This window comes from Gossypium hirsutum, chromosome D04 (genome assembly GCF_007990345.1).
Source record: "Gossypium hirsutum isolate 1008001.06 chromosome D04, Gossypium_hirsutum_v2.1, whole genome shotgun sequence".
Classification (NCBI taxonomy): domain Eukaryota; kingdom Viridiplantae; phylum Streptophyta; class Magnoliopsida; order Malvales; family Malvaceae; genus Gossypium; species Gossypium hirsutum.
In genome coordinates, this window is record NC_053440.1 from 21622896 (window position 1) to 21635103 (window position 12208).

The 12208-nt window shown below is 33.3% G+C and overlaps 1 protein-coding gene across 1 annotated transcript; it reads left to right on the plus strand.

The window, feature by feature from the left end:
- The first annotated feature begins 4141 nt into the window (after positions 1 to 4141).
- LOC107899686 (UDP-glucuronate 4-epimerase 1-like) lies at positions 4142 to 5725 on the plus strand. The gene has a single exon (NM_001326882.1). It carries the CDS (start codon positions 4310 to 4312, stop codon positions 5603 to 5605), a length of 1296 nt encoding a protein of 431 aa, NP_001313811.1. The 5' UTR covers positions 4142 to 4309; the 3' UTR covers positions 5606 to 5725.
- Positions 5726 to 12208: the final 6483 nt, after the last annotated feature.

Sequence of the window (12208 nt, forward strand, 5' to 3'; positions counted from 1 at the left end):
AATTACTACACTTTAGGCACCAAATCCAACATATGTGTATTATGGAATAATATGGTCTAAAAAGGCATTTAAATAGAGTCTTGATTAATAGGGGTAAGCGTTCGATCGAATCCAATCAAATCGAATGAAAAAATTTCAAGTTAATAGAGTTAACGAATCCTATTTTATCATCCTAACTCGATTTAAAATTTTCTCGGATCAAGTCGAATCGAATATATTTGTTCAAGTTAAATTAAAAAAAATGACTTTGGGTCTTTGTAGCCACTACCACCCACCATAATCAAATTTGCCCACCGTGATAAATTTTGTTATTAACTTTCATCCCCTCATAACTTATTTATTAATCTTTTTTATATAAGGTAACTTCTTTGCTTGCTTCGTTGCTTCAATTATCTTCTAATTCTTGTCACCGTGTATTTTGAAATTAAAAAATATATTAAATGTAAAAAATGTGATATTTTAATAAAATTTATACCAACAAAAATTTTTAACACGAATATTTTATGACATCATCAATAATTCAATTTTAATAAAAATTGATAAAGGTTCAGCATGATTAAACAATTCAATAATATAAATAGTACAAAATGTGAAATTTAATTCAATAATATAAATAGTAGACATAAATTCAAAAAAAAAATAGAGTTTGGGGGAAAGTAAAAGTTTTGGGGGGAAAAGTAAAAGGAAAATTTTGGAGGGTTGGGGGAAGTAAAATTTTTTAGGGTAAAATAAAAGGAAAAAAGTCTTAGGGGTTTGGGGGGAAGTTAATTTTTTGGGGGGAAAGTAAAATGGTTTGAGGGGGGTTGGGGGGAAGGGAAGTAGAAGGGTTTGATATTTGGTTTATTCAAATTATTCGAGTTACTCGAATTCAAAAATTCAAATCGATTTGATGTTGAAATTCAAAAAAAAATAAGTTGATTCAATTAACTTGATTAATTTGATTCGAATAATTCAAAATTTGAACTTTTTTTATATTTTTCAAGTTGAATCAAATTTTACTCACCCATACTGATTAAAGTTTTAATCTTTCATGGCCAAATTTTGATGACAATGTGAAACCATTGCTAGAAACTAGTATTCGTAAATGTGTTTTTGGTAGCTACAAGATGCATTCATGAGTAATAATATGAGACCTTGCTAGGAAAGCTTCTATGTTGTCATGGAAATGTGAGGATAAACAAGAGCAATGAGAAAGGTGTAAGAGATGTGAAAAATAATGGATTGATGCTATGATCCTAGTCTATGGAATAGTCTTATGAAAACTAGAGTATATGTAGAACTCGTTTAATGTGGATGAGGTGATCCCTGAAGCTTTTGAAGCTTATGATAGGGAAAGATATTGATGTTACTTGTAAGGTATATGCTACATGGTTAGTTTAAGTTTGGATCATGAATGTCTAAAAAAAGATGAACTCTGATCACTAACGGTTACCTCGAGGCTCCATTGGCAGTACATGGTCAATAGGACCTAGAAGGAAGGATCAGGAGATGTCATTCTAGTCCAAACCAAATAGGGATCTAAGGATTCTTCTAAAGACATTCACTAGACCTAATGCTTTTCGGTATTCAACCTTATTCTTAGAAAGGATTTGGGAAATTGTAATGAAGTAGTGTGATAGTAACCTTGTTCCTGGACCTAAGTTTTTGTGAAAATAAGATTTCTTACTTGTATATGCTCTGGTGGCATCTCCCATTTGTATCAACCGTTACATGAAGATTTTGAGATCATAGAATCTTAGGTTTAAATAATACCATAGTAATATTTTATAAAAAAAAATTATGTAAAAATACCCTCTTATTAATACTTAATTTTGATACAAGTGAATAATTTCATTACAATGGAAGAAGGGTTTACAAACATAAGGATCGAACCATGCACTTCATGTCAGTCAACTTGAAACCCACACAAGTTTGCCTCTAAGCCAATGGCATGATTGGCCCTTCACATTAATATTCGTTACTTTAATAGTAGTAGTAGTAGTAGTAGTAGTAGTAGTAATAGTAGTAAGCTTTTAATCATTTCTCAACTAAGTTGGTGTTCGATTAACTCATAATAACAACTCAACCAGGAATTTAAATAATAGTACAAACTTTTTTTTTTGCGGGAGAGATAAAGACAAAGACTTTGAACTTGTTTTATTTAAGTGCCTAAAAATAGCTTTAACCATTACTCTTAAGTAAAAGTTAGCAATTGACTATTATCAAATTTTAGCAACAAACCTATCAGGTTACAATAAAAATTTGAATTTAGTCAATTGAACTATTAGGGAAGTGATAAAATATTTGTATTCAAATATTCAATTTACATCAATTTTTACAATCCTTATCCTTTATTTATTATTAAAAAATTCAAATTAAAAAGAATCCCCTTTTTTTCAAAAAGTACAAATATTTGAATTCATATTTATTAAAAAATTCAAACACGAGGCAAATGTGATTATAAACATAAATTTAAATACTATAAATAAGAATAATTGAATTGTAATTAGATAAAATTTATACCTATTTTAATTAATTATTTAAAAATGACATTTTAATATAATTTAATGAAAATTTTTATTTTGTATTTTAACCTCGAATCCACAATCTAAATAAGTAGGCCTAAATTATCAACAACTAATACGCTAATGAATATAAAAAGATCGTAAATTACTTTACAAGTATGTAATCCAGTCGGGAAATTTATGAAATGGAAAACTGGCAATCACAAGATTCATAACTAAGAAATAGTCAGAAAATATTTATCAAACAAGAAAAATTGCAAGTATCTTGGAAAGTTCCACCCATCATCCATCTCACAGGGAAAGGGCATTCGCATTTAACGAAAGACGAGACCACTCATCCTCTACCAACAGCCATTCATTCATCAATTAAATATATCTCATCTTTTACTCTTATGTTATAACTTTTTCACTCTTTTTTTTAGATAATTTCATTACACATCTTTATATTTTAAAACTATTCTTTTCAAATTAAACTATTGTTTTAATAAAATCTTTTTATCAGTTTAACCTTTAGCTTTAATTTTAGTTTGAATTTGGGAATTTTTTCTAAGAATTAATGAAATAATACTGATTTAATTAAAATATTTTAAAATTTAAGAAATCTTTAACACATAATTTGAGAAATGGCATTTCTTTTTCCTCTCAAGTGGATCCCCACCACCGCAATTTGCCAACCAAGCTTGTCCTAAACCCACACATAGAAACAAAGAATCTGAAAAAGGAAGACCCTTTTTTAAATATATTTAGGAATAATGCTCTACCTTTACACTCATGTCAATTTAGCCCTCATAATTTAATTTTTAAAATATTATAATCTTAAAATGATGAAATTGTCTCTCAAATTGACAGAAATTATACAAGCTTTTAATCATTTCTCAACGATGAAATTTTGAGGCCCAAATTGATGAATTTATTTCAAATAAAAACTAGTGATCAAATTGACAGAAATCCAAAATAGATTGAAAAGAAAAAAGAAGGGGCACCGCCCAATTCCCACATGACTATTGAAGACCAGACAGCCGGATACGCCGGGCATTGCTAATTCCCCGCTGTTCCATTATTATTATTATTTTGGCCAGTCTAGTGTCGTTGTTTTGCTAACCTAACTCTACACTTCCAGTCACGACCGGTTCTTCCGGTAACTGGTTTATTTCCACAAAAACCTAAAATTTTGATTTTTTATTTAAATAGCATATGCATTATGGCCCCCATGTTCTCACTACCAAATCCCCAAACTATCCCCACTAAAACCTTTTGTCTCCTTAGTCCTTGCTTAATAAATTATTATACATTACGACTAATATTTTAATGCAATGATCGTGCAAAAAGCCAAAAACTTTACTTTAGAAAACAGACAGTCAATAATCAATCATAGATGTTCCGCGTACCATAAATTGAAATTAGCCCACTTATTATTAAAAATATTTTCGGCTTCTCCTTTACTGCATAGAGTTAATAGTAGAGGGGAAGTATGAAGTTTGAGTTGTATAAAAATTGATCTCTCTCCGTGTCTCACAAGTCTCATCCAATCTGGCCGTCCTTTAACGCGTTCACGCGTATACTTTTCGCTTCCTTGTGGCTGACCCCTATATATAAATCCCATTCTCACCTTCCCTCGATTAGCAGGTGCAGGAAAAAATAAAAACTCCCCTCCCTTTTTTTCTGCATCTGCTTTTATTTCTTTACAGCTCAAAATTAATAATTATAAATCAAATCAAGTCTCTTTCTTCCTTATCCTTTCGATCTGCTAATCAAGTCATTTCAAGATTTTTTTTCTGAACAAGAAAAAGAAAAATAGTAGGACAATGCCGTCCTTGGAGGATGAGCTGTTTCCGTCGACGCCAGGGAAGTTCAAGGTCGACAGAGCACACAATATGAACCGTCAATTCCATCGTTGCTTCGCTTCAACCAGCACCATGTTTTTATGGGCTCTTTTCTTGATCGCATTGACGGCGTCGTATTTGCGCTTCCAGAGTTTCGTTGATTCTGGTAGCCGATATTTCAGTGCTTCATGGGGTGGTATCCAATGGGAAAAACAAGTCCGTAACTCCGCTCAGATCCATCGTTCCGGAGGCATGTCCGTTCTGGTGACTGGAGCGGCTGGTTTCGTCGGTACACACGTTTCCCTTGCCCTCAAAAAACGCGGAGATGGAGTCGTTGGGCTTGACAATTTCAACAACTATTACGACCCTTCGTTGAAAAAGGCGAGGAAATCCCTGCTTAACAGCCACGGCATTTTGGTGGTTGAAGGCGATTTGAACGACGCCAAGCTGTTGGCTAAGCTTTTCGACGTGGTGGCTTTTACTCACGTGATGCATTTGGCGGCTCAAGCTGGAGTCAGGTACGCCATGGAAAACCCCAACTCTTATGTTCACAGCAACATCGCCGGTCTCGTCACGCTTCTCGAAATTTGCAAATCCGCTAATCCCCAGCCAGCCGTTGTCTGGGCCTCCTCCAGTTCCGTTTACGGTCTCAACGAAAAGGTTCCTTTCTCTGAGGCCGACAGGACCGACCAGCCGGCTAGTTTGTATGCCGCCACCAAGAAGGCAGGCGAAGAAATAACCCACACTTATAATCATATCTACGGTCTTTCAATTACTGGATTAAGATTTTTCACCGTGTACGGTCCATGGGGAAGGCCTGATATGGCGTATTTTTCGTTTACGAGAAATATTCTGCAGGGAAAGCCCATCACCATTTATCGGGGAAAGAATCGGGTTGATTTGGCCCGAGATTTTACCTACATTGACGATATCGTGAAAGGCTGTTTGGGATCGTTGGATACATCCGGGAAAAGCACCGGTTCTGGTGGGAAGAAAAAGGGGAACGCTCCATATAGGATTTTTAATTTGGGGAATACGTCGCCGGTCAAGGTGCCGGAGCTGGTGAACATCCTGGAAAGACATTTGAAGGTGAAAGCCAAAAGGAATATCGTAGATATGCCTGGAAACGGTGACGTTCCATTCACTCATGCGAATATCAGTTTGGCCCAAAGAGAATTCGGGTACAAGCCCTCAACCGATTTGCAAACCGGGTTGAAGAAGTTTGTTAGATGGTATTTATCTTATTATGGTTATAACAACCGCAAAGGTCTACAATAAAATTTATTTTTGGTTTTAAATGTAAGGATTTTCTTGGTTTCCCATTAGAATGAAATAGAAGGTAACGGGAAAACCGAAGGAACCGCAAGTTAAAAACAAGAGAAAGACGAGGATTCCGTATTCTTTTCTTGGGGGAGCAGTGAAAAAAACACTTCCCGGTATTTCTTGTCAGTTCTTTTTTTTTTTTCTTTGTAAGTAAAGTTCTCATATTTTGCTATAGCTTGCTCTTTTTTCAAATAGTCTTCCCCTTTCTTGCTTTTTTGCCGACTGCCTCAGTGCTGTGGGACACACACCGTGAGTAGTCACAGTCTTGGCACGCTCGCTGCGTGGGTATCGGTGTCGTTTAATTCCTTATTGGGATTGCGACCCGGCACGTATGATTCTCGCAGCACGGGTGGTTTTGTGCCTCCCACTGCAGACCACTTGCAGCCGTGGATGTGTTCTTTTTAACCAATTCTTTTGTATGTTCAAATCTTTTAACCATTTAGTATGTTACTGTCTGTAATAAGCTCAATTTTGTGTGTTTTTTTTTTACCTTTTGTCATTGAAGCTAAAATTATTTGTAAAATAATTATATGATTTTATAGATATCTAGTTTTACTTGAAATGTATGTTTAAAATCTCTCCATGTTTGCGTTCAAAATTACTTGGGGATTTGTAAAAATGTCACTAATTGAATTAAAGCGTATTTGTTGCTAAATTTAAATATATAATTATTTTGTTTTTGTTTTTATCTTTTATGTATTTTGCTATTCATATTCTGAATTTTAAGATATTACTTCTAATAATATCATCATTCGGACTTCAGTAAAATACACTTTATTTTATTTAATTAACAATAATAACGGTTTAAATTATTTGCATGCTGTGTTTCTGTAAAATCGGACATTGATTATGGATGCTAATTTATTTTATTTCAAAAGTAATTAATATTCTTTAACTGATTTTATTTAAAATTACATCTAAAACAATATTTGGAAAGAAATAATCATCCACTCTCTATCACTCCCATTAAAAAAAATATCTACGTGTATTATGATGTTAAAATTATTGAAAGTTTTGAGATATTATATTTGAATTTGATTATGCGTACATTCTTTTAGATTTATGTTATTAATTCAAACATATTTTATAATAGATATTTCTAGCCATATTTATTCAAATATAATGATTGTAATTAGAAGTATAAAATATTTGAAAAGGCGCATAATTATATTTATAACTTAAAAAAGTGGTATTATGAAATTAAAGAACCCAACTATTTTTGAAAGCAAAGAAAGGCAGAGATAGGTGGGGTGGGGGCAATCCTGAGGGACGATTGGACAGGGGTAGAGTGGCAGGTATACACAAAATTCAAACTTAAAATTGATTTTAAGAACATGTTTTATTGGGGCTTATGCATAGATTCCAGCCCAATTTGGCGGGCCACCACTAAACATTAGTTTGGTTAGCTGTAATGCTATTATAATCCGAATTTATTCAGGGTGTATTACAGGAAAAGGCTGAATAGTCATTCCCTTCCCTCATTACTGAATAGTTATTCATTCCCGTGTGTGAAGTAAATTTTTTCTCTCTTTTAAATTTTTGCCCTCACTTCTACCCAGAGAATGAAGAAGCACTAGAACCATCATCTTCTCCCTCGATTCACAGGTAACTTTCTTTTTTTCTCATCTCTATGTTTCCCATTTTCCCTTTGATTGCAAAAAAGACCTAGGTCAATCTATTCTTCGTTCTTTCTTCTTTTTCTTCACCTTTTAAGCCAATAAAACCCTTTGGTTGTAGAGTTGCAACCCTTTTTTTTTCTTTCTTCTTTTTTTTTGGGGGGGGGGGCGCTTTTTCACTGCATTTCTGATTTCCCCTATTTGAACTTTTTGGTAGTTAGAGTCATCAAAAAGGAATCAAGAGATACCGGAATAGGGAAATTTGGGACTTCGAGCACAAAGTGGCAATGGTAGCGTCGACGGTAATTTCACTCCCTCCCTCTGAATTTTTTTTCTATTTTTTGTTATTTTTAAGCTTAGGGTTCTCATCTTTATTTTTCTTAGTTGGAAGCCAAAGACAATAAACTTTTCATGCATTTAACAGAAATAGTTTCATATTTGAATAATTAAAGCAACGAAGATTAACATTTTGTGAAGAAAAAAAAAAGGCAGTATTTTACTTTTATTGGCAACATGATTATGTAAAAATACTGAAGTTGTCTCTTCATTAGAAACTTCGAAAGAACTAGTGAAAAAGAGGATTAGGTAGTGCATGAAATGCATTTTGATATTTGATTGTGGTTACACGAATTATCATTCATTTGCTGGATAAGATAAAAGCAGCACTTTACCATCTAGTTTTTTTTTTAATATGGTTAGAATGTGGCAAAAAGGAAGTGATGGAAAAGAAAGTTAATGGCTCCCATGAAAGCCAATTTCATAATTTATGGAAAATGAAAGTTATAATCTATAAAAGTTAATCAAACTATAACTCTTAAAATATGGTACTTGCAAAGCGAATTCGAATAATAATTAGATATGAACAATGATTTAAGCTATGATTATGAAATGGATTAAAACTAAATTATGGTTTTGTATGGTTCAGCTTTTAGGTTTACTTTTGGACACTAATTAGTTTTATTTTCCCCTTGAAAATAAAGAAAACTTAAATTTTATATATGGGAAGTGGATGTGGAATTGAATTGTCTGTGTTTGTTTTATGAAGTTGCCAGTTTAAGATGTTTATGATGTTTTGATGAAGTTGCAGATTGATTAGAACCAGATTAAATGTTTTTTTAAAGCTTTAATTGGATCATATTTTGAGGGAGCTTGCTCCTTTCCACCCTTGCGCACGACCCATTTGTGTTACTTGTTACTCATTTTTTAATCTCGTTGAGATAGCTTTTTAGTTTTTGTTGTTTATTTCTTCTATTTTTGGCTCTAAAATAGACGTACTGTTAGTTCATGCCATTGTTTTAGATGTCAATTTTCTGTACATTACAGAAACTGTGGCCAGGGAAACATTAGATCAAGTTATGGCGAGATGCACTTTCAGAATCTGGTTCTAATCGATCTGCAGCATACATCTCATGCCTTCTTTTTGCAATGGCATTTTAAGGGTGCCTTTTTTTCTTATTCCTAGAATGCTTATAAGTTAAGACTCTTTTCGTGTACCAGAATACCGTGAGAAATATGTCAAGCCTCAATATGTTGTAGGAGCAGAAGAAGTGAAGTGAAGTGATGAAAAACTGAGTGAAGATGAATATGCTGCCTCGGATGATGAGGAAATCACTGGAAAAATAGATCTTTAGGCACATATTATGCCCTGCATACTTGCTACGAAAATTGTCTTGTGTTGTACATGGTGTTCAACTCTAGGAAAATTCGAATACGACAGAACTGGGGAACATGTGGAAAAATTTCTACTTACCCCTTTTCGTCATTACTTTCCATGGATGTTTGTGTAAATTAATCCATTGTTGTTCTATAATTCAAATATTTATCCACTGCTGAGACTTTAAAAAGCAATTCTCCCATATGCTCCTACTCCTTATGTGCCTGCTTCAATTATACTACCGTTTATTATGCTTTGTTAGTGTTCATTTATACATTGGTTGATCTAACTTTGGTGATGACTTGGTTGGTTGCCGATGGAATTATATCTCCCATGTCTCCAAAACTTTATGGTGGAATCCATTTGGCATGGCTTTTGATTTGGTCTACAAATTTTTGGCTGGCTACGTTAGTCTCATAGAGAAGTTAAAATATGGGTTTGTTTGGTGTATAAATGTTTGATATTTTTCATAAATATAAAAAATGAGAATAATTATTGCTTTTGGATTAATATTTGTAATTTTGACAATTATGATCCCATGAGATTATGTTATGATTTTTATTAATTCATATTTTTATAAAAATTATATTAAGAATATTATTAAATTATATATTTTTATTTTTATTTAATTACATTCAGTAATAATTATATTAAAATATGATTAAATTATTTATTATTTTAATAATAATCTTAGTAAAATTTAATAACAATAATTATGTACTTAAAAATTTTTTTTAAGGGTACTTTGGTTATCTCAACTTTTTCTCTTATAGTATTACAACATCATTTTATTCAACCAAACACAAGAATATTATTACAGTTTTATTCCATCCCATTCAACCAAATAATTAAATTACTGATTACAGCTCTATTCTATTACAACGAACCAATCGTGCCCTAAAGTTATTTGGAGAACTATTTTATTTATGAGACCATTTTACTAAGAAAGGCTCATTTCTATTTTATTTACGGAAATAGACCACTTTATTTATTATTTATAGGAATGGGCCAAAAATACAAAAACGTGTCTACGTAGGAGCATTTTAAGGGGAAATTCCTGAAAAGCGCGTCCCTAAGGGAGCGCTTTTGCCTATGTTTTTGACCCCCAACGGTCATTTAAAATTTTAACATTTGGGGTCCAACGGTAAAAAAAAAAACTATAAACCCCCTCCTATTTTTTTCACACAAACATTTCTTCCAAAATTCTCAAAAAGGCTCTCAAATTTCTCCTTAAATTTCTCAAAGCTCTCTTTAATTAACTATTTTATTTAATTTTTTTTCTAAATTAGTATTATTTTTTTTATAATTTCTAAGATATTTGATTGTGTTAGCAATGGCTAGGGAATTAACTTGTCTCGATCATAAACATATCTTCGTCGAACAAATGAAAATGGTAAGGGTTAATTTCAATTTTTGAATATTATTTAATTTTTTTCATTTATGTAATTTTAATTAATTTTTATTTTATAATTTTTTATAAAAGTCGGTAGATCAGGTGTTACAATGTTATATTCATAATATGTCTGGTCCTCCATCACCATTGATAGAAAATTACTTAAGGAAAGTGAGTTTTTGGCACGTAGCCAATATAGGCTGGGGGTGCAAGTTGGACCCGAAACTCATCAGCGCGTTGATAAAAAGGTGGAGACCCAAGACACACACATTCCATCTTCTATGCGGGGAGTGTATCATCACTTTGGAGGACGTGCAGTTACAATTGAGATTGTCGGTGGATGTACCCGTATTCATCGGGTCCGTTCAATTTACTTATTGGGGAGGCATATGTTACGATATTTTGGGTGCGATTCCGGATAATGTTTACGAAGGTTGAATTGAGATGGGGTAGTTACGGGACACATTCCCAGAGCTGGGGGATGATTCGACTGAAGTAGAAAAAATACGATATGCTCGGGCATACATCCTTAATATCATTAGAGGTTAGTTGATGTTGGACTTGTCACAAAACCTCGTACATTTGAGGTGGCTGTTGAAACTCTTTGATCTTAGAGCAGCTGGCAAACTTAGTTGGGGGTCTACCATGTTGGCAATATTGTATCGGGAGATGTGCGGGGCGACAAAACCAAATAAAGCCAAAATCGGAGGTTACCTATCACTACTACAATCATGGGCTCGGTTTCCCTTTCTATTTTTACGTCATCGAGTGAACCACCCATATACATTCCTACTAAAAAATGAATAGTAGTAGATGTTGAAGTTGCAACTGTTTCATTTGGCGATGAAAATTGTACATATAACTCAAGATAGAGTGATCCACTAGCGAGATGAGTCTGCACCATCGCCTCCAAGCTATGACCACCTTTGATATCAAATGAGTCATATGTCACGGGATCAACCTAAGCACAAAATCGATATTAATAGGCGAAACTCTCATTGGCGTCGTTCCGAAGATTTTGCGCCTAATTTTTTTTTGAAGTTCTGTCAAATCTATGTTCTAATTAAAAACCAGTAGCGTTGTGTTCACCGATAAAAAAACAACGCCGTTCTCGGTGTCACAGACCTCACCATCATAGTAAATAACAACACTAATACGTTCACTCATCTTCAATTTCTATTCTTCTAAACTTCTCTAATTTTTCTTATTGTAACTTATACAATATGAGAATGAAATTTGACTCATTTATAGCCTAAGGCCAAGCAGGAACTACTGTAGAAAAAGAGCGTCCACGTGGGAGCTTTTTTCAGTAATTTTGCTGATAGTGCATCCTGCTTGAAGCTTTTTTGACACTATTTTTTCAGAACCATATTCTCAAAATTATTTTTTCAGCAACTACTGTAGAAAAAGAGCGTTCATATGGGAGCTTTTTTTAGTAATTTTGCTGACAGTGCATCCTGCTTGAAGCTTTTTTTTTACACTATTTTTTCAGAATCGTCTTCTCAAAAAAAAATTTTAGGAACTAATGTAGAAAAAAGCGTCCACGTGGGAGCTTTTTTCAGTAATTTTGCTGACAGTGCATCCTGCTTGAAGCGCTTTTTACACTATTTTTTCAGAACCGTCTTCTCAAATTTTTTTTAGGAACTAATGTAGAAAAAGAGCGTCCACGTGGGAGCTTTTTCAGTAATTTTGTTGACAGTGCATTCTGCTTGAAGCATTTTTGACACTATTTTTCAAAACCATCTTCTCAAAATTATTTTTTCAGGAACTACTGTAGAAAAAGAGCGTCCACGTGGGAGCTTTTTTCAGTAATTTTGCTAATAGTGCATCCTGCTTGAAGCGTTTTTGACATTATTTTTTCAAAACCGTCTTTTCAAAATTTATTTTTCAGAAAC

What these genes read in the sequence shown, in the direction of transcription:
- LOC107899686 (NM_001326882.1), top strand. Translation starts at nt 4,310, where the DNA reads ATGCCGTCCTTGGAGGATGAGCTGTTTCCGTCGACGCCAGGGAAGTTC.